The following is a 23,085-nucleotide window of genomic DNA, read 5'->3' as shown; positions in this document are numbered from 1 at the left end:
CGTGTCTACATGAGTGTCCCCTGGGTGCTCTGGTTTCCTCCCACCATCCAAAGATGTGCAGGCTAGGTGGATCAGCCATGCTAAATTGCCCGTAGTGTTCAGGGGTGTTTCGGTTATAGGGGGATGGGTCTGGGTGGGATGCTGCATGGGGCAGTGTGGACTTGTTGGGCCGAGGGGCCTGTTTCCACACTGTAGGGAATCTAATCTAATCATGTTGGGAAATAAAGGATACCAATCCAATGTAATTGACAAATGAAGAATGGTGAAATGAAATGCTCACTTAGGTTTTGTTTTAATGCTGTAGTCATTCTGTGATTCTATAACACAATGCGTGTAAAATGCTTTGCATTTAATTTTGAGCATTGAATTTAATTTCAGTGTCCCAACAAAATGACTGTAGGAGGCAGTCTCTGCTTGAAAGACTTCTTGATGCTGTTAAGCAGGTAAATAAACTTTCTGCTCATCTTTACAATAATGTTCGTTCATAAGCCAGAAAGTACTTTTCAGGTTAATAAGTCCAGAAAATACTGGAAATGCTCAGTTGGTCAGTCAGTATTTCTAGTGAAACACCTGTGTTAATATTTCACAGGAGGAGAAAAGATCAACTCTCACAGGTGCAGACTGTCTCACGTTCTAAATTCTGAAATGCTGATTCGTTGAAGAGTTTACAGAAGGCAATTTGCAATTGAGATTTAGTTGAAACCTAACCAAAATTAGCTTAATTGGTAATCTAGGCATGATTTGCATTCATTCAAAGTGGAAATTCTTGACTACTCCTTAAGAAAGTCCACTAATAAGTTTCAACGCTACCTTTCATGTGTGTATAAAACAGTAAACTGTTGAATTATTCCATTACTGTCATGCAGTTCATTATATTAAAGCTTCCACATTTGCAACCATGCAACTTTGCCAGAATGCATACTTTTATATAATTTCTAATAAAAGTCCACATTTCACTTTACTTTTTCACAAATATTTTGACTGTTTTTGTTAAAAGAAGCTTATCCAAAACTGTTATTTGCAGGCTTTTGAAATCTTCTGAATTTTAATTCTCTTTGGAACTGTGTTAAAATCTGCTTCAGTTGTAATTCGGATGAGTACTTTTCAGTGACTGAGTTCGTGGTTACAGTACAGTACGTAATTCTTGTATTGGAGGAAAATTAGAGTATTTTCACTTGCTCATAGAAAAGTATTTTTCAAGTACTTCTGAAATGTCACTTTAAGATAGTGGAATTTTTTTTATGTAGAAGTCCAAGACGCTTTTGTTTTAAGAACTTTGTCTTTTCCACAAAATGCCACATTCATTAGAGCAACTTAAAATAGTGCATATTTATTGCTAAATCGATTTGCATGCATTTGTATACACGTACAAAAATAATTAGCTAACTAAATTATTGGGTCACTTCCTCTTGTGAGAGCATAAATAACATTTTTATGCTTCGTTCAGAGTGCTGTTCATAGAATGTTGGATTTTTAAAATTCTTTTATGTTTGTAAAAGAATTAGGTTCTAATCACATTTAGATTGTAATGTGAATCCTGATTTTATTGATTTCAACTGCTTAAAACTTTTGGGATAGTAGTGTTTCAAAGGATTACTTTGAATCACTCGTATTGTGACGAATTGATCTTTATTGTATGATGAAATAGCAAAACAATTCTGATCATCTAAGATACTGTTAATACAACTGAAGGATGTTTTGTAACTTAGTGGGTAGCATCTCTATCTCCTAGCTAGGAGAGTGTTCAAGTTGATGGATGGTTGCCAATCGAAGGGGTCCATTTCGTATTGAATAGTGTTCACTGTTTTGTGTTGTTGGAGCCAACCTCCTCCAGCTAAGTGAAGAATATTCTTTCACACTGCTGACTTGTGCCTTGCAGATAATGAATGGGTTTTGGGAACTGGTAGATGAGTTACTCAGTTCAGAATTTCCAGCCACTTACCTGTGTTCGTAACTGTGGTATTTATGTGGCTGATTCAGTTCAGTTTCTGGTCAGTGCTAACTGCTAGATTGTTTATAGTGGGGAATTCAGCAGTTGTAATGTTAGTGAATGTCAAGGGGCTGTCATTAGATTTTGTCTTGTTGAAGATGATTGTTTGGCATGTACTTTTCTTGTCATTTCTCAGCTAAAGCTTGAATGTTACCCACGTCTTCCTGCATGTTGACACAGTGTCTGAGGAGTCATCAATGTGACTGAACATTGTGCAGTCATCTGTGAGCGTCCTAACTTGTAATCTAATGAAGGGAGGAAGATCATGATGGAACAACTGGAGTGGTTGGACTTGGGGTTTGGACCTTAAGGAACAGCATTGTCCTGGAACTGAGATGATTGGCCTCCACAAACCACAAACATCTTCTGTTGTGTCAAATAAGATTCTAACCATTGGAGAGTTTTACCCCTGGTTCTCACTGCCTCCAATTTTGCCAGGGCTCTTTGATGCCACAGCTACTGAACTGCTACCTTTAATGTTAAGGGCAGAACTCCCATGTCCCCTTCTTAAATTTACCTCTTTGTTCATATTCATACCAAAGCTTTAATGAGACATGGAGCCATGATCCTGATGGAACCCAAACACTTTATTGTTTTAGTGTATAATTGCTGCCTTTTTTTTTGCCCACACCAGTTGTCCTTGGAAAAGATGGTGAGCTGCCTTCTTGAATTGCTGCAATCTGTTTGGTGTATGTACCCCTGCAGTCCTGTTAGAAAAAGTGTTGTAAGGTTAGCCCCCAGTGACTGAAGGAACAGCAATAAAATTCCAAATCAGGATGGCGTGTGCCTTGGAAGGAAGCTTGCAGGTGATGGTGTTCCCATGCGGCACATTTCCTTATCCTTCTTGGAGGCAGTTGTCACCAATTTGAAAGGTGCTGCCAAAGAAGCCTTGGTGAGTTGTTAGGTACATCCCATAGATGGTAGACACTGCTGCCACTGTGAATTGGGGTGGAGTAAGTGAATGGTCAGTGTACCTGTGCGAAGCCAGTCAAGAGGTCTACTTAGTCTTGAGTATTGCTGGAACACGTCTCATCCAAGCAAATGGTGAGCATATTGTCACACTTCCGAAGTCCTGACATGTGCCTTGTCACTGGTTGATAGGCTTTGTGGAGTCCAGAAGTGAGTTAAATACCAAGAATTCCTTGCCTTTTACCTGCCCTTGTAATTGTGACCACAGTGACTATTGCTTTGCTCATTATGATACTGTGCTCAATTACTGTCAACTTTTTTTGATGTGCTGAATTTTATGATTGCTAATGTTATATTTTGCATGGTTTCAGTTAGTCTTTAGGCATATTCTTCAACTTGTGCAGAATTGTTTGGAAAAGACCTTAAATAATTTAATTGTGGAGACCCTCCTATTTCACCTGAATTAAGTTTGGTATTGTTCCTAAGCCGCCTGATCTGTTAACATTGTTTATTGGTGCATTGCTTCAACTTCGGAACAATTTCTTCTGCCACATCACTCCCTCACTGTTGTTTCCGAGGTGACCACAGAAAATCTCAGTTTCAAACCTGGTATTGTAATATAAGGCTGTCAGCCCTCCAGATATGATTATAGACTGAGAGAACGGCTTGATCATGCCTTTCCATTTTTGTTCCACAGAATCTATCTGCATTGAGAGATTTTTTTCTCTCTTTGCTCCTAGCCGTTGTTCTCTTGCTTCTGCTTCCATTCTTTATTATTCAAATTTGCAGTTTCCAATTCTCAGGAGGTTTGGATGATTGGCCACATGTTGAAGTTTAACAATAAGTTTCTGTTTTAGGGGCATTTACTGGATAACGTTTCTCTCATTGTGTGTTCATTGCAATGGTAGAATGTGATACATCAAGTTGTCGAGTCAATTTAAGGATATGATTTGGCTGAATGCTATAGTACTAAAACCAACCTTTCAGATATTGAAACAATTGAATGATAATTAATTGGTACTATTGTAATAAGCTTCTTAGAAGTAAAAAACCTCCTGTTTATATTAATTGAAGCTCTTTGCAGCATTTATGATTTGTCATCCCCTTCCTTTTTCAAATATAGTGCCAAATTCGCTTTGGAGGAAGAAAAGAAATTGCATCAGACACTGATAGTCGGTAAGAGAAACACTACTTTCTTCTTGACTTGGTGATTATTTATCTCGGTTTGTATGGTTATATTGCCAACGTTTTTGTCTTCCTTGTAGATTTGCAGAATTTACTTGTTCTAGTTATTAGTATTGAGGAAGTATATTTTCAGTCGTAGAAAGTACTTTTAAAACTTGTTTGTAAGTTGTTATATAGACTTCAAGCCACTGTCCCTAGTGTTGGCTGTGAGCCCAAAGATCTTGAGTTCAAGCCATGCTTGAGTTGAGTGTGTGATCTAGGTTTAGTTCATTATTTGTTGTATTTTTTGGAGATATCTTTTAGGTAACACATTGGACTGAGGGCCTAACTGTCCTATCAATGGACTTGCTATGACAGTATTTTAAAATAAAGGCATGGGCACACTCCCAGTGTCCTCCCCAATGCTTATCCTTCAACTCAACATTCGGTGATTAATTAGGCAACAGTGTGTGGAAGACCTTGGTATACGCAATTGTAGGATTGTGAAAGGCGCTGTAAAAATTCACGTTTTTTTCCTTCCTCGTTATATTAATTTTTGCTGTGATCTTTTTCTGTACATGATAAGGCAGTTCATTTTATTATGGGGTTGATGTTTTTGCAGTTTCTCAATTTCACATGTCCATTTGAATTTTAGAAATCAGGTCAACCTTTAAACCAGACTGAAATAAATCCATCTTGCAAACCTCCTTGACGTGGAACTGTCCAAAATACAAACCCAAAATCTGATAGTATGGAGCTGGAGGAACACAGCAGGCCAGGTAGCATCAGAGGAGCAGGAAAGTTAACATTCTGGGTCAGAATCCTTCCTCAGAAAATCTGAAAAAAGCCCCTGACCTGAATGGTCAAATTTCCTGCTCCTCTGTTGCCTGCCCTGCTGTGTTCCTCTCGCTCCGTACAGTGTTGTCTCTGGCTCCAGCATCTGCAGTTCTTGCTAACCCTAAAACCTGATGTTGTGTTTGTTTGTCAGCCTGCTTTTGCTGGGTGATTGTTACATTTGAGTATGTTTTGCAATTTTGAATTTCTCAGAGGAGACCCCATTTTGAAAAATTGTGCAGCATGGTCCATTTGGTGCTGTCTGATAAGCATGTTTCTTAAAAACCAATGAAGAATAAACTACTTTGCAGAATTGTAATAAAACAGAACTTTGATCAATGCTGTTGAGTTGGGAGCTCAGGTATAAGGTTTGACCAGAAAAGGCTCAACAAACTGACTTGTATTTGTATTATTTGTATTCTGAAGTAGGGTCTCAACCCGAACGTCAAGCTTTCCTGCTCCTCTGCTGCTTGGCCTGCTGTGTTCATCCAGCTTCACACCGTGTTATCTCAGATTCTCCAGCATCGGCAGTTCCTACTATCTCTATTTGTATTGCCAACACTTGTAGAGTTGACGTGATCTGTCTGATTGTTGGGACGTCTGTGCTCACGAGAAAAAAGGGGCATTCTAGACTTAATTGTAACTATTGAATGGCTATTTTCAGGAAAATAACATTTTTTTGGTTGCATTCTCCAGAAAATACAGCGACATACTTTATGAAACTATGTGTATTTTGATTGCACAGTGATTGAAAAAACAAACATTGGAACATTTAGATTTTTCAGTATGTACTTAAACTGGAAGTATGTAGTTGCAGACTGAATGAATACTAATTTATTACTTAGGCCTGTGTATGGAGGCTGAGGGTAAGGCAAAAGAATCACTGGCTCCCTTGCTATGCCAGAAGCTAAAGACCAACGAAGAGTGTTTTGATCACAAAGTAACATTATTTTTTCAGGAACAAATGCAAAATTTAAAGTTGAAATAATTGGAACAATTCTTATTTGATTTAAAACTTTTTAGTGGTGTAGGCTACGCTATTGTAGTTTCAGAATTCAGTTTATAATTTCACTTCATTAGAAAATAATTTCCTCATGTGTTTGTGCATTTCTTTAATGTGAAGCATTAAAATGTCCATGGTGCTAGAACAGTGCAACTAGTTGTAAGCCTGACTATAATTGTTTTTTAAGTACATTTGGACATCTTAGACTAAAGTTAGGGAAGGTTGTTTGGAGCTCCATGATTTAAAATAATGCAAGTTAACAGTTTTTACATGCTACATGAATGTCCCTTTTATAATGAACACAGATTGTCCCACCCATCTGATAAACTGTGTCAATTCTATCTATAATTGTGGTAACACAAATACAAGTCAATTTGTTGTGTCTTTTTTTGGTCAAACCTTATTCCACCTCAACAGCCCTGATCAAAGCTTTGATTTGTTATAGTTGTGCAAAGTAGCCTTCTTTGTCCTGGTTTTTAAGAGTCGTGCTAATCAGAGAGCACTGAATGGATGATCTTATGCAATTTATTTTGTACCTGAATTTTATGTTTGAATCACAATGTGTTCTTTCCTGACTCCTCAAATTTGAGCTCATTGTTTAAATATTTTCTAAACCGAATGTATTGATGTTTTTAGTAACATAGAATAGACAGGTTAGCACACGAACAAGCCCTTCAGCCCATTATGTCTGTGCCAATATGTTCCCTGCTCTTTCTCAAAGAACGACATTTCTTGCAAATTACTTTTACACCTCAAGTTTCAGCTGGTGTCGTCTTCAACAAAAATGGAGCTTTTAAAGGTTTTGCCTCTAAGCAAATTATTTTATCATAGATTTTACTTGTTGTATTAACAGGGTTATCTGCCTGTGTGCTCAGTTTGAGACTGTGTTACAACACGGTTTACGGAGAAGCAGAGGATTAGCTCTTACAGCAGCTGCTATCAAACAGGCAGCAGGATTTGCCAATAAAACTGAAACAGGTAATTGAATAAAAGCAACCATCAGGCTTCCATTTTTAATTTAAATGTTTTCACCATTGAATTGGCCTTTGGGCTATGTAAACATAATTTTTTAAATGCTTCAATATGATATTGTTAGAAATTTTGAACAAATATCTGCTTTAATAGTTCTCAAGTTATTTTGTGTTTAAGCTAAAATTGCCAAAATTAGATTTCTTCATAAAGGTACAAATGTGGTAAGGTCCATATTGTTCTTGTATGCAGATTTGCAGGGAGCCAATAAGTTAGTTCTCAACATGGCTGTAAGCCCCATCCGGTTCTTTAGTAACTTGATTGTAGCTCTTTGACCTTTTAGGTGGGGTTTCATTTGCGGCACTTCTCTGGGCAGGTACAGTCATGTGTGTGGAACACAAGTATCCTCTGACTTGTAAGTGGCAAGCACACTTTTAACGAATCAGGATACTGGAGTGAGAACAAGGATAGTCTGAAGAGATCAGCTGACAGCTTGATGAATTCCACTTAAACTAAAGATGGCTAAAGTGTTGAGTGAAAGCACCAAGCTGATTTTCATTGACATCTCATTGCTTATAATGAATTTTAATGTTTCTGATTTGACATTGTAGGTATTTGTGAAATGCTGATTGTAGAGCTTAAGTTCATCTGATGTGTGGACTTAGATCTAGGTTGTGTCACATCATTAAAATAATTGGGTTTACTTGTTTTCTTTGATTATTAACTTAGTTCATGATGTGTATATAACTTGGGAGAGTGCCAGTGAAGACATTATATTGTTTTGATTCGTGAATTCATTCCAGGGATGGTGATGGTGGTGTCTGGGACATTGTTTGTAAGGTATGATTTTCTGAGTATGACCGTGTCAGGTTGTTGCTTGACTAGTCAGTGAGATAGCTTTCCTAATCTTGGCACTAAGCCCCAGTTTTTGAGGAGGACTTTGCATGGTTGACAGGGCTGTTTCTGCCTTAGCCTTTTCTGGTGCTGAGGTCGATGCCACGTGATCGTTCCAGTTTCATTTCTTTAAACAGTGACTCCTACTTCTGCAAAAATCCTTTCTATATCCAGACCATCAAGACCTTTCAAGTTTGTGATTGTTCCATCAAGTCACCTGTCTCTCTTTTAAATTGCACCGAATACAAGCCCAGCTTGTCGTCATAAAATAACATCACAGTTCCAGATATTAGTCCAATAAACCTTTTCTGAACTGCCCCCAATGCACTTCCTTCATTAAATAAGGACACCAGTAGTGTACGTAGTACTCCAGATGGGGTCTTATCAATGCCCTGTGTAACCGAAATATAACCTTCTCATTTTGTGATACTTAGACCTGCGCATCACCTGTTCATGAAATAGGACATTGGCTCATTGAGATTTGTCTGCATCTCTGAGCTCAGTGATCTCTCACCATTTAGATAATGTTTTTTAGTTATTCCTGTGAAAATAGCAAGTTGCGCAATTGCCGCATTGTACTCCATTTGCCAGACCTTTGCCCACATATTTAACCCATTTATCTCTTGGTGGCCTTTTTGTTTCCTTTTCACAAATTATTTTCATACCTATTTCTGTCATCAGCAAAGTTAGCAACAATTCCTTAGGTCCCGACATGCAGGTTATTTAAACAAATTGTGAAAGGTTGAGGTCCTAGTACTGACTCCCATGCTACACTGCTCATTACATCTTCCTTGTCAGAAATGACCCATTTATGCCCAGTCTCTGTTTCTTGTTAACATGCCAATTTTCTGTTCATGCCACAGTATTACCCCATTCATGACAAGCTTCCATTTTCCCCAGTTACTTTGGAGAGGGCATCTTATCAAATGTCATCTGGAAATCCAAGTGCAGCCCATCAAAGGGGATTCACACCATCTTTACTTGTTCAAAGAACACTAGTAAAATGGTTGTGTGATTTCCCTTGAAGAAAAGCACAGCAAAGCTCATAAAAGCGTGTTGACTTCACCTGATTGTCTTTAACTTTTCAAAGTCTTTAATAGTAACTTTTAACATTTTCCCTATGACAGGTAACAAGCTTACAATTCAGTGGTTTCCTGGTTTCTGTCTTGCTTTCATTTTGAACAAAGCAGTGACATTTCCATTAGAATGGAAAATAGTAGCCTTCTCTAAATCTGGGAAATGTTGGAAAATTAAAAACAAGTACAACGACTATCTCACTAGCCAGAGGGTCAAGTCCATCAGGACTTAAATGTGTCACTTTTTACCTTAACTCTAACTCGCAGCCAGTTTTCTATCCAGGATTAGGAACTATTTTCACTAACAAGTGATGCAACTTAAAACCGCAATATTTTGTAAATAAAGCTTATAAAATAGCAGTGCTTCTACCAAAGATGATACAGTTAAAAGTATTACACAACATTTTTCCTGAGTTCTCAATATAGTTTTCTTTGATTTAAAGATTTCAGGTTGAAAAGGCCTTCTATTAGACTCTGGTCACCTTACTCAGTGTTGCTTAAAACCCTCTGTGATTACTGCTGACAAAACCTTTTACTTGGAAATTATTGACTTGTGTAAAGATTGATGTCAATGCCAAAAAAAAGGGAATGCTTATATTTTGGAGAAAAGTGCTACTTCAGTAGCATCGAAATAGTAAGGCCATTATCTGCAGTCTGATTTTTGATATTCCCTTCCTTGTATATGGGAATTTTTTCTGTCTTATTCACAATTGTAAATATGTTTTGACTGCATGTATTTAAGAGCTCTTAAAGCGCAATTGGGTACAAAGTGGATTTCCAGCAATTAATTAGAAATAAAATTTGTTCAAAGTTTCATGGATTCGTGTGGTTTATTGCACCAGGTACATTTTAGTTGTTAAAATAAGGAGAGGTATTGACATGAACCCTCAAACCTGATCTGCCATTCAGTTAGGTCGTGGGTGATCTTTGACCTAACTTTGTGTATTTGCCTTTGCTCATATCCTTAATATCTTGGGATAATAATCCATTAGTCTCAATTTTAAAATTAAAGAATAGTCAGCATCTGCCTTATGCAGTAGGCAGCATCACACTTTTATCACCTGTTATGAAATGCCTGGCTCCAAATCATACACTGTGTCCCTTAGTAATAACTTGACAATAATTGGGAATAATTTCTTTCTCTCCCAGTTATAAAACCATAGGAGTCTCAAAACCATACAGTACCGAACAGTCCATTCGGCCAATCGATCTGCACTGCCAAAAATATACCCTTTCTTAGGCTGGTCCCACTTTCGTGTATTAACATGTCCATGAATATCATGATACTTATTTCAGGTGCTCATCCAAGTACTTTTTAAAGGCTGAGAGGTTTCCCCACTTTAAATACCCTCCCAGGCAGACACCCACTGTCTACTGCATTTCTTTAAGCCACCTGCCTATCACTTAAAAATTGTGTCCCCTTATCATTGATCATTCAATTAAGGAGGAACAACTGCTTTCTATTCACCCTGTCTATGCTCCTCAATCTTATGCACCTAGTCAAGTCCCTCCTTGGCCTTCTGTTCTCTAAAGAAAAATCCTGAACTTATCCAGCCTCTCTTTATACCTGAAATGCTCCATCCAAGGCAATACTGGTGAATCTCTTGTGTACTCCCTGCAGTGCAATCACATGCTTCCCATAATGTGGAGACCAGTACTGCATACAGTACTCCAGCTGTGACCTAATCAAAGTCCTGTATAGCTCCAACATTACTGCTCTGTTCTTATAATCTGTGCCAAAACTGATAAAAGGCAAACATCCCTTATGCTTTCTTAATGACCCTATCAATCTGCCCTGCTGCCTTCGATCTGTGGACGAACTCCCCAAGATCCCTCTGTCCCTCATGTCCTGCCATCCATTGAGTACTCCCATATCTCATTCTTCCTTTCAAAGTACATCAATTCACATTTATCAGGGTTAAATTTCCACCTGCCACTGATCTGCCTGTTTGACCAATTGGTTTATATCCTGCTTTAACCTAACGCCTTCCTCATCACAGTGAACAGTCCAACTAGTGTTTGTCATCCACAAATTTGGCTATCACCCCCTGCAAACTCCATCCACATCCACCACCACCACCACCACATTTTCATCTACGTCATTCATGAATACCACAAACTGTAAGTGACCTGGGTAACCCACTGATCCTTATGCTGTACCACCAAACTGGGTTCCAGTAACACAACAGCCTTCTACAATCACCGTCCGTCTCCCCTCGCTGAGCCAGTTTTGGATCCAACATGCCAAGTTCCCCTAGATACCGTGAGCTTAACCTTCTTTATCAGTTTCCCACGTGGGACCTTGTCAGAGGCTTTGGTGAAATGCAAAAATCTACATCAACTGTCTATCCTCAACCATGTACTTACGCAGCTCCTCAAAATTCCACCAAATTTGTCAGGCTTGACCTACCTCTGACAAAGCCATGCTGACTATCCTGGACCAAACCTTGCCTCCTGAGAAAGATTAATTTTCTTCTTCATGATTCTCTCCATTAATTTCTCGACCAGTCGTTAATCTTACTGGTCTGTTGTTCCCTGATCTGTCTTTAAACCCTCCTTGACTTTCAGTCCTCTAGCTCCTCCCCTGTGGCTCGAGATGGTTTTAAAAGTTTGGGTCAGGGCTGCTGTAATTTCCTTCCATGTTTCCTAGCAGCCTGGGATGTATTTCATCCAGACTTGGTGATTTGTCCACTTTTAAATCCACCAATACCTCCTCATTTCTTATATATAAATCTACTGAAGAACTTCATAGTCCATGCTTCCTTTTGTACCTGTAATGTGTTTCTTCCAGTCCTGAATATTCCTTGACCTTTTTAGGTTCTCTGGGTTTGTTACTCCTACATTGCACGCAATAGGGAACCTGTTGGGTCTGTGCTCCTCTCAGTACCTTTGTGAATGCTTCCCACTGTTTTACTGTATATTTCCCTCTCAAGTAGCTGCTGTCAGTCTGTTTTGGCCAGGTCTTGACTTTTTTATTTAAGAAAAACCCAAAAGAACTGCAGATGCTGTCAATCAAAAACAGCAACAGAAATCGCTGGAAAAGTTCAGCAGGTCTGGCAACAGCTTTGTGAGGGGTAGAGATAGAGTAGACAGGAGGAACCTGTTTTTCTTGACAGTCCAAAAACCAAGGGTCATCGATTCAAGCTAAGTGGCAGAAGAATTAGAGGGAATGTGAGCAAAAACATTTTTACGTAAAGAATGGTGGGTGTCTGGAATTGGCTCTGAGTGGCGGTTGAGGCAGAGTCCCTAAACTCGTTCAAAAATTCCCTGGATCTGCACCCTAAGTGCTGCAAACTGCAGGGCTATGGACTTTGTGCAAGAAGATGAGATTAGAAACAGCAACTGAGTATTTTTGGGTCAGCTTGGATAAGGTGGGCCAAATAGCTGCCTCCTATACTGTATCATTTGTATGCTTCTAAACTTAAAATGAATTGTGTTCTGGTAGCTATCACTAAAATGCTGCAGTATTGTTACATTCGACAACTCCGGCTTCAGTTCACAGATGTAGGTCCAACACTGCACCATCCCTTTGTAGGATATTTTAAAAAAAACTCTCCTGCGCATATTTGAAGAAATTTTACTCCTCGACATCCATTATACTATGATTATCTAAGTTGATACTGGGGTGGTTGAAACTCCTCCTATAATTACCCTATTACAGGGGTACTTGTAGCCCCCTAGTATAATTACCTTATTATTTTCACATTCCTTCCTCCTTGAATTGACTTAGATCAAGTCAACTTAGCAGTGCGTAAGTCTTTCTGAAAAAAGATTGGCTTGCGCTGCAAGCTGAAGAGTTAAGTCTGGCAGATTGTGTCAAACATCATTCCCTTTGCAATAAAGGATGAATTAGTTGCACAAATGATATAAATGGGTATGATATAGTTTCGATTACAGAGATGTAGCTGCAGGGTAGCTAGGGATAGGAACTGAATATAGGGGTATGCAGTTTTTAATAATACTGACAAGGAGGTGAGAAAGCATTGCTGGTTAAAAAGGACATTAACACACTAGTGAGAAAAGGTACAAGCTTCTCATGAGGTTTGTATGGTTTGAGATCTGTACGGGTAAAGCTTAGAAACACCATGGGGTAGAAAATGATAATTGGGGGTTACACAAATCCCCAAACTGCAGTGGTGATGTTAGGGAAGATATTAACAGGAATTTAGAGACGTAAGCCACAAAGATACAGTTGGAATTATGGGCAAATTTAATCCGCATCGAGACTGGGTAAGTCAAACCAGTAACAGTGCTGTAGAGAAGAAATTCGTGGAGTGTGTATGAGATAATTTTCTGCATCAAAATGTTGAGGAACCAATGACAGAGCAGGCGATCCTAGACTTGGTATTTTGGAGTGAGAAAAAAGTAATTGGAAATAGATATCAAAGTGTAGAGCTGGGTGAATGCAGAAGGCCAAGCAGCATCAGAGGAGCAGGAAAGCTGACGTTTTTTCAGAAAATAGGTCTAGCCCCTAAATGTCAGCTTTCCTGCTCTGATGCTGCTTGGCCTGCTGTGTCATCCAGCTCTACACCTTGTTATCTCAGATTCTCCAGCATCTGCAGTTCCTACTGTCTAATTGGAAATAGAACTGCGCAGGTTCCTTGGGGAAGAGTGAGTAGATTGCATGGAGAAACTGCAACCATTTTTAATTCTTGTTGGGAAAGGTGGTCCAACCATGACCAACAAGGGAATTGGGTGTAGTATTAGATCCAAGGAAGGGGCCTGCAAATTGACTGAAAAATGTAACAGATATGAGAAAACGTGGCTGACCTGAGTGTTGGGATCAATTTAGATTTCAGCAAAGGGATGATTGAGGGGAAAAAAATAGCCCAACAGTAAACTTGCAGGCAGTATGCAAACTGATTGTAAAAATTTTTATAGGTATGAGAAGAAAAATAAAAGATCAAGACAAAAGTGTGTCTTTCAGAATCCAAAACAGGGGAAGTTATAATGCAGAACAAGAAGATGGCAGACCAATTCAACATGTATTTTGGTTCTGTCTTCACAGTGGGCACAACCCACATGCATAAAATGTTAGTGAATGCAGTGTCTCGAGAGAGAGGAACTGAAGGAAATCAGTATTATAACGGAAATGGTGTTTGGGATAGTGATGGCATTAATATTTAATAAATACCCAATAATCCACATCCCAGAGCACTTGAGGAAGTGGCCCTTGAAATGATGGATGCATTTGTGGTCATCTTTCAAGATTCCATAGATAGCGCAGCCATTCCCATGAATTGGAAAGTAGCTATGTACCACCATTACTTTGAAATAAATGAGGTAAAGAATGGAGATTTCATAGAAATCTGTAAAATTCTAAGAACATTCCTGATGACAGCAGAGTCCAGGACCAGGAGTCACAACCGAAGGATAAGAGAGTAGAACTGACCCGATTTACAAATTTCTACAGTTGGAGAGTGATGACCCACTGGAAGTCTGAGCCACAGAAAGCAATTGAGCCCAAAACTTTTTTTCAAGGAGGTGTTGGAGTTCTTCAGGCTAAATGGATTAAAAGGGGAGAACGCAGGAACAGGGGACTGAGTTGGATGATCAGCCATGACCACATTGAGTCGCGGTGCAGGCTCAAAGCGCTTACGGGCCTACTGCTCCGATGTTCTAATTGGACAATCCTGACTCTGCAAAAGATCATGCTAACCAATTCAGGATTGTTATTTAAGCTGGCAGAGTTATACCCTTGCATTAATAATTTACAGACCCCTATTCTTTGCAGACAGAGAGAGCAGTAACATACAATGCACCTGCTTCAGTACCATGACCCATCGGGATCGGTTTAAAATTTCTATAAAGTTTGATAGTTTAAGGTCAGTCATTGTTAACTGGTTCATTCTCCATGGCAATGCCTCTACCATTGAGAGATCTCTTGCCAATCAGTGAGCACTCTACTATCGTGGATTATAAAGGTTGTTTCACCTTTACATCGGTTTCTTTGTAAATTGTCCAGATGAGCGCGAGAGGAAAATCTTCAAGAAACTGCACTTGCTTAAAAACTGATATTCAAATTCTGTAATGCTGAGGCATGTCATAACAATTCAAATTATGAATTGCTTCAGCGTATAAGTAAGATCTCAGAATTGTTACATAGAAGGAAGTCATTTGACCCGACATGCCTGCATATGTTCTATTACCTTATGTCAATCTTCTGCCTTTTCCCCATTTCCCTGCACATGATTTCTATCCAAAAAAGTCATTCAGTTCCATATTGAATGCCTCAATTGAACCTGCCTCCTCCATATTTCCAGGCAATACGTTTCCATACCCTAACGGTGGTTCATTGGTTAGGAGTGGTGCCTCACAGTGCCAGCAACCTGGGTTCGATTCCACTCGCGGGCGACTGTCTGTGTGGAGTTTGCATGTTCTCCCGGCGTCTGCTTTGGTTTCCTCCCACAGACCAAAGATGTGCAGGTTAGGTGAATTGGCCATGCTAAATCGGCCATAGTGTTCAGGGATTTGTAGGTTAGGTGGGTTACAGGGGCATGGGCCTGGGTGGGAAGCTCTGAGGTTCAGTGTAGACTTGTTGGGCTGAAGGGCCTGTTCCCCCTGTAGGGATTCTGTGATCTATTATTCCATTCTCTGTGTGAACAAAGTTTTTGTTTTCTCACATCACCCTTGCTTTGTTTGTACAGTCCTGTAAAATTTTACAGTCAGCAGTTGGATAAATGTGGTTTTACAATGAAGTATTGAGGTTGCAAGAAAGAAATTGAACTGATGCCATGTTTTTCATAACATCAGAACATGTCAATGTGTTTTTCAGCCAATTAAGTTTGTTAAAGTTTTCGGTTTAGTCACTATTGAAGTATTGCAAAATACGTCGCCCAATTGAAACTCAGCATGGTCTCTCATGCAGCACTTCAGTTCTAACTTGGATGACACATTTTAGTGATGTGGGCAAGCCATTGATTGACATTTTAGTTTGGCGATTTAAAAAAAATGTCATTGTTTGAGCTGTTGGGAGGCAGCATTGCTGAAGGCAGTGTGTCAGTAATTCTCAGTTAAGCATTATGTCACAATTTCTCCATTTCATTGTTCAGTGTGAGCTAGCATTTCCAGGAAATTAAGTCGTGCGTTAGTGTGGGTTGTGCATTCATGTGTGTGCATGATTACCGTTTGCATGACTACATCAATAAAAAGCTGATGCAAAGTTTCATGCACAGAGGTGGGAATGTGTGAATGTGCATGTGAACATGCGCAAACGCATGATATAAATGTACATTACAGAACCACGAATCAAATGAGTCATAGATTTGCTCTCTGGAAATGTTTATAGTGGTGAGACATTGGAACACACTATTTCATTAAACATTCTCAGTATTGAAAGATGAAGTATAAAATGAGAAGTATTTTAAAAAAATCATAATATTAATTATGTTGTGATGCTAATACAAATCCTTTTGATCTGAAAATGCAATGTTAAATTTGCCTGTTAAAATCAATTACTTTATGCTTCCTTCTGTACCTCATTTGTTGTTTGGCTTGAGAATGTACTTTCCAGAAAGGCCTGTTTCTACTTTGGATTTCCAGCACTTCCTGTACTTGGATTTTACAACTATTGTATATTTATTTTATGCCACAGTTACATATATTCAGCCAGTTTTGAGCACTTCAAAGAACGAGCTTATTTATTAAGTGACTTTATGCATCTTACAGATGAAAACCAACAATACTGCCAAAGCTGGAAATTAGAAACAAAAGCAGACATTGCTGGAAAAGTTCAGTAGGTCTGGCAGCATCTATGGAGAGAAATGAGTCAACATTTTGGGACCAGTGACACTTCCTCAGAACTGAGTTTTCTCAGCATCAGAAGTCTATTTGATTCCTTGAATTACTCAGAGGTATCAGATTGAAGCTTTGTGAGTTCCTCTCCACATCCAAATTACGCTGAGGTTTCCAAAAGCGTTTTACTTTGCTCCCTGAATCATGGTGTGGGTCTGGACAGATTCTTGGAAGTGCCTTATGGCCTGATAAGGATTCACTTTATTTTGAGGTACCCAAAAAGGCATTAAGTCTTGATTAAACCAGGGTGTATGATGTTGCCTGTCATACTATTCACCTGTCATAAATTTCTGGTGCATTGTGAGATACCCGCGTCCTTGATCAATCAGATCCTGGCATCATTTTCCTTATCTCACCTTAGGCTGTTCCTAGTCACAGGTTTTATAATAGCCTTTCATCTCGTCCCTGAATTAATTTCAGAGGTTTCATTGGTCATATTGGCCTGTTGTAATTTATTTGTTTTCCAGTGGCATCCTAATGACCTGTTCATTATGACAATCCAGTCTAAGTGGTCTAATTTCTTACTCGACAGTTGTGCCGTAGAGTTGTCCATTAATGTAATGTTTTCTATTCCATGCATTTAATTATGTTTTTAATTTTAGCAATTATCTTAAATAGGCAAGGCTAACTGAAGATCCTAACACAGCCTTGTAGTTTTGTTATGTGTTTTTGAGTTTCTATCCAGTTCTGCCTCAGGATTGTAGGGGACTCGATCAAATACTCCTTTTTTGGGCTGTGCGAAGTTGCCAACGCTATAGAATAATCATTCCACTGATTACTTTTGGCAGAAATATAACCTTACGGAGTTTACAGAGAAATTAAACTTACGGCACTGATCAGTTATTTTATCTCTTTGTCATGTTGGTGATTCCTAAGAACTGCTACATAGACTAATGGTATGGTGTTCTAGTGAAAGTATGTTCAGAAGGGACTAATTTTCTTTACTGCCATCCTAAGCATTTCCTGCATTCCCTTATTTGGGACCAGGAGAAGAAATATTGAAGAGTAATGTGTATTTCAAGTACGGTTTTCTTTTTAATTCATTCCTGCGATTTTGGGCCAGCATTTACTGCCCATCCCTAATTGCCCAGTGGGCAGTTAAGAGTCAACCACATTGCTGTGGGTCTGGAGTCATAGGGTAAGCCAGACCAAGTGGGGATGGCAGTTTCCTTCCGTAAAGGACATTAGTGAATCAGATGGGTTTTTCTGATATCGGCAAAAGTTTCAAGATGATCTTTAGGCTCTTAATTCTAGATTTTTATTGAATTCAAACTTCTTCATCTCCATGGTACCATTCAAACAAGTACCGAGAACATTATTTGCGTTTCTGGATTAATAGATGCGCGGTAACGCCACAAGTCCATCTCCTCCCCAAAAGACAAGTAATGTTTAGCTTCACTGTGTAAGATCTCACTGTAACTTGTTTTGTGCTATTAATCAGTTACTAATTTTAATGAGTAAAATGCAGGCAAATTCCTTGTACTAAACACAAAGAAAAATTTAAGTTTCTGTTTAAGGTTGACTGGAGAGAGTGCAAAATTAAAATTCACTGATATGCCCAAAGTGTTAATTAACCAAATGTATGGTTATGAGATTTACCTTGCAAAGGGATGAATAGTTCATTTTTTAAACTACGTTTTAGTCAGAATTACTTTCATTTGTTTCCTCTAAGTTCCTATGATTAAAACACTGCATATTTTTTGGTCGTGTACATTTCTAATATCATTACTGTCTGTATCCTGACCACTGCTAATGATATGATTCATTTTAACTAAGAAACATTTTCACCTCTGGTAAAGTTACCAGTTTCTCTGGTAGTGGTTGAAGAAGGAATTTCCATTATTTTCACAGTTTATTTAACTTGACGTGGCCATTGAGTGCCTTTGGAATTTCATGAAAATTGATTTTGTTTGAAGTAACTTTCTGATAATAAATATGGAAAAATAAAATCTGCAAGAATATTAAAATTTCTGGATTAAGCATCACATTTCTGATTTGAATATATGCATGGTTTTGTAATCCTTGTAGAGACCAATAATATTTAGTTAGAGATTAGGAATTTCATTTATTACTAGAAAAAATAGCCAGTAAAGATTTTGAGTTCTAAAATATTTACTTGAAAATATAATTAAAACAAAATGTTCTAAGTAAGTTCTGCTTTCTTTTTGTAGACAGTTTATGCTTGACTTATGGAAAGTGATGTTCCCATTATGTTGTTTTCACCCAGTGCATGGTTTGATAGCCCTTTAACAAAGCTAAAAAATTGTTCCAGCTTCCAATGATTTTCCACATCTCTGCTCTTCCCAGTAGTAATTCAGAGTGACTGTCTTCAAGTGTTTGCCCCACTTTGCAGTGAATCCCCTAAATCCACCTCATGCCTGATCAATGATTTTTCTTCCTTCTGGTACAGCTGAAAATGGTTGAGCCGAGGACACCACCTGGAGGTACTCCTGCAGCAACAGCTTGCTGCTGAGATCATTGACCTTGGACAACCAGAAGGATTTCCCGTTGAACAAATCTTCTGGAATCTTTAAATGGTTGCAAGATGCCTCCCTCCAGTATTTGGCTATTGCAGCAAGCAGCCTTTTTCTCCATGATCATGTAGAATATCTGCTGGCTATGGGAAGTCTGTAATCCATGGTCAAAAGTAGCTTCTTCTGCCCTCTTTTCTCATGGCAACATGAAACACTTCAACTAGGTAGTTAACAGGGTGTAGAGCTGGATGAACACAGCAGGCCAGGCAGCATCAAAGGAGCAGGAAAGCTGACGTTTCTGGTCTGGACCCTTCTTTTCTGAAGAAGGGCCCAGGCCCAAAATGTCAGTCTTCCTGTTCCTCTGCTGCTTGGCCTGCTGTGTTCATCCAGTTCTGCAACTTGTTATCTTAGATTCTCCAGTATCGACATTTCCTACTGTCTCTAATGAGGTAGTTAATTTATGTAGAAATACTGATTGGCGATTTTAGGTCACAATGCTTTTAGAAGTAACTGGATAGCTTAGTGTCATTGAGAACAATTTGCTAACACATTTCTGGGATGTTGTTGTCACAGATTCTAGTTGTGATAAACTCAGAGAAGATGGCCACTGTCTCCAATTGTAAACACTTTGCATCATCTTCAAATTAAAATAATATGAAACCTTCAATAATCCTTCATAATCAAACCATGCAGAATAGATTACATGACTGTCTTTGTCTACTCGCAATTTAAAGCCATGGTCCCAAAATATAATCATCTGCTCAACCTCATAATTGTAACAACAGTCAGGTTTTATGTCTGCTAGATTTGTCTGTTCCATAATTGGCACATGAAAGCTGCAGTTCTGTGTGCAGTCTAGTTTTCAAATGAGCGAAAACTCCTTTTCAATTAGGTGTGCCGAGATTCTTAAAATGTTTAATTGTTACTGATCCAAAGACAAGTAAGTTGCAGTGACACTGCTTCCTCTTTTTTCTGCGTTATTTTGTGCCTCCAAATTACAGCGTGAAAACTCATCAGTTTCTTAGGATCTCTCAAAATGTTGGTTGAGTACGCTGTGCCCAAAAGAATGTCCATTTACTGTGAAGGAAGTGAAGTGGGCTGTTTAGAGCAATTAGGGGTAGGCAATGAATGCTTGCCTTGTCAGTTTTCAAGAGAGGTTTTGAGGGTGCTTCAAATTCATGGAGTTTTGGGTTTTAAAAACTTTGCATCACAGGCAATAAGTTCTCATCTCACAGAGTACAGTTTCCGAGTAAGGCAATTTAAACCAAAAATGAGAACTGAAATCGGTTAGGATGCATGATTTTGGTTTTTTTTTTCCTCCCCAGTTTTAGATTTCTCCTTCCAATGAATGCAGGAATGAAAATTGGTGAGTGGCTGGGTGAGCATTTGTTGAGCCATGAGTAAACTGCCTTCAACAGATGAAAGGAAGTGGTGTGTGTACGATATGATGTGACAGGAATCAGTGCTATCAATTAACTCATTTCTTGAATAGGCGATTTGTGCATCTGGCATGTATTTGTCATTTTGCATCTGAAACTGTCAGATTTTAGGGTTTGTCCTGACATGCTAGGCAAAAAAAAAGTAGCAGTTTGTTGAAATGAGGTATTATTGACTAAATTAGAAATGAACAACATCATCACCAGGGAATATTTGAAAGTTTCACAACCAGTGGGCACCACAGTGACTCAGTAGTTAGCACTGCTACCTCACAGTGCCAGGGATCCAGGTTCAAGTCCATTCTTTGGCAACTGTTTGTATGGAGTTGGCATATTCTCCCTGTATTTGCATGTGTTTCTTCCGGGTGCCCTGCTTTCATTCCACAGTCCAAAGATGTGCTGAGTAGGCGGATTGGCCATTTAAAATTGTCCATAGTGTCCGTGATCTGCAGGCAGGGTGGATTAGCCATGGGAAATGTAAGGTTATAGGAATAGGGTCGGGAGGGTGGCCTGCTGTTTACAAGGTTGGTGTGGACTTAATGGGCTGAATGGCCTGCTTCCAGACTCAGTGGATCCTGTGATTCTATGAATGAGAAGCCGGTGTTCTGTAATTGCTTTACTGAGAAAAGTAAATGTTAGCAAATATAAAGCAGATTTATTCAGTGGATAACCATCAATGGAAAAAATAGTTAATTAGGTAACTGCTGAGTGTGTATTCTTCTGTTTATTCTGAAAGCCAACATGGGTGAAGAAACAATTACCATCAAACCAAAGAATTGCCCCAAACGTTATTCAATGCTTGTGTACTCCTTTTCATCATCAGTATATATTACTAGAAATAATGCAATGTGACAGCATAAATTTGAGAAGAATCACCAAATGTAACAATGAAATTGGCTAATTTCGGTGAGGGCTGCATGGTTATTTCATCAAACAGGTCATCCTTTCATTCTGGAATTTCTTATGCATTGTAAATTTCTTGTGTATACTGGAATTTCTGCATGAGAACAGGTTCTTTTTTGTTTGTGGAGAAAGAAACAGTTAATGTTTCAAGTCCAATATGGTTATTCTTTTAGTCTTGAGGAAATCATATTGGACTCAAAACTTCAACTGTCTCTTTTTCTGTCTGCATAAACGTTGAGATTTTCCTCAAGTTGCTGTTTTCGTTTATTTGCATTTATCTTTGTATTTGTGTGTGAGTGAGAGAGAGAGAGAGATAAAGGGTACCATTGGGCTTTTAGATTTCATCCTGTTTCTCTGGAATTAACCTGTAGAAGCTGAAACTAATGAGAAAGTGTTGGTGTGAAAAAGAAAATGATGTCCTTGTTCGAATTTTCCAGACAGCTTATGCTTTTTACTGAGATTAAACATTGCTCATGTTATGAATGAAGATCTTTTTGGTGTTGCCGAGGAGGCCTGATTTACATTGAGCAGAGGTTGAGATTGGAAGCAGCCAGCCATACCTGGACCATAGCAAATTACCCTTTGATCAGCCATTGATCATTGAAGACAAGAAAAAATCTTCCTTTGGAAGTGGGTGGGATATTTTTTCATTTTAACTAACTGTCAGTCAGAAGTTTCTAAGAAAATCAAGTATCTGTGTTTTAAGACACCATAAGCACCATAGTTAGAGTTTAACAACTATCTTTTTTTTGTGGGAGGTGCCAGTGTTGGATTGGGGTGGACAAAGTCAGAAGTCACATGACATCAGGTGATAGTTTCAGATTTATTTGAAATCACAAGCTTTTGGGACACTGCTCCCCCAACAACAAGACTTCACCTGACGAAGGAGCAGCACTCCGAAAGCATGTGATTTCAAATAAATCTGTCAGACTATAATCTGGGTTTGTGTGATTTCCGATAATATTTTTTGAAATGGATGACTTGGAATGAAGCTAAGAAAAGGGAACAATATTACCTGCAGCCAAAGAAAATTGTGTGAAGTAGCAAATAAATACATTTACAAGTACTAAATTTATAAACTGAGAGGCTGTTACTTTGAGCATTAGAGAACATTAAGAATGCCTTTACCTTCAGGCAATGACTGTTAGCTCACTGGTCAAAACATTTTAGATTTCTGCTGCATTTAAGTCATTGTAAGCATCAAAATTCATAGTTAGTCCTAGATTATCATTTACATTGTCATGAGAGATCTAGTTTTGTGAATATTGTGTGTGAAAGATTTTAAAATTTTGAATTTAGAACATTACAGAATGTTAGTGTTTGCCAAATGTGCAATAGTATTTTGGGATATCCTAAGCGTATGAAAAGTGCTTGTATAAAGGCAAATTGTTGGAAAATTCCAGCAGATCTGACAGCCCCTGTGGAAAACAATCAGAGTTAATGATTTGGGTCCAGTGACCCTCCTTCAGAACTGTTCTGTCAGACCTACTAAGACTTTGCAGCAATTTCTGTTTCTGTTTCAAATTTCCAGCATCTGCCGTTCTTTTGGGTTTTTTGTTTCTTTCTTTTAATACTACTTACATTTTTTGTGTAATGTTCTTGTCATAAACAACATTATCCTTTCTATGAAACAGAATAA

At 38.6% G+C, this 23,085-nt stretch overlaps 1 protein-coding gene across 3 annotated transcripts in view; it reads left to right on the top strand.

Annotated features, from left to right (window-relative positions):
* The window catches only part of snx29 (sorting nexin 29), a 443,022-nt gene that overhangs the window by 20,279 nt on the left and 399,658 nt on the right, over nt 1-23,085 (top strand). For all 3 annotated transcript variants that reach the window (XM_059654177.1, XM_059654176.1, XM_059654178.1), the window contains exons 2-4: nt 379-443; nt 4,023-4,075; nt 6,754-6,878. In XM_059654177.1, the coding sequence (XP_059510160.1) occupies nt 379-443; nt 4,023-4,075; nt 6,754-6,878 (243 nt within the window). The remainder of the gene's footprint in view (nt 1-378; nt 444-4,022; nt 4,076-6,753; nt 6,879-23,085) is intronic.

This window comes from Stegostoma tigrinum, chromosome 23 (assembly GCF_030684315.1).
Source record: "Stegostoma tigrinum isolate sSteTig4 chromosome 23, sSteTig4.hap1, whole genome shotgun sequence".
NCBI classification, from domain to species: domain Eukaryota; kingdom Metazoa; phylum Chordata; class Chondrichthyes; order Orectolobiformes; family Stegostomatidae; genus Stegostoma; species Stegostoma tigrinum.
Note: the sequence above shows the minus strand (reverse complement) of the source record. Positions and strands in the feature narration are given on the sequence as shown.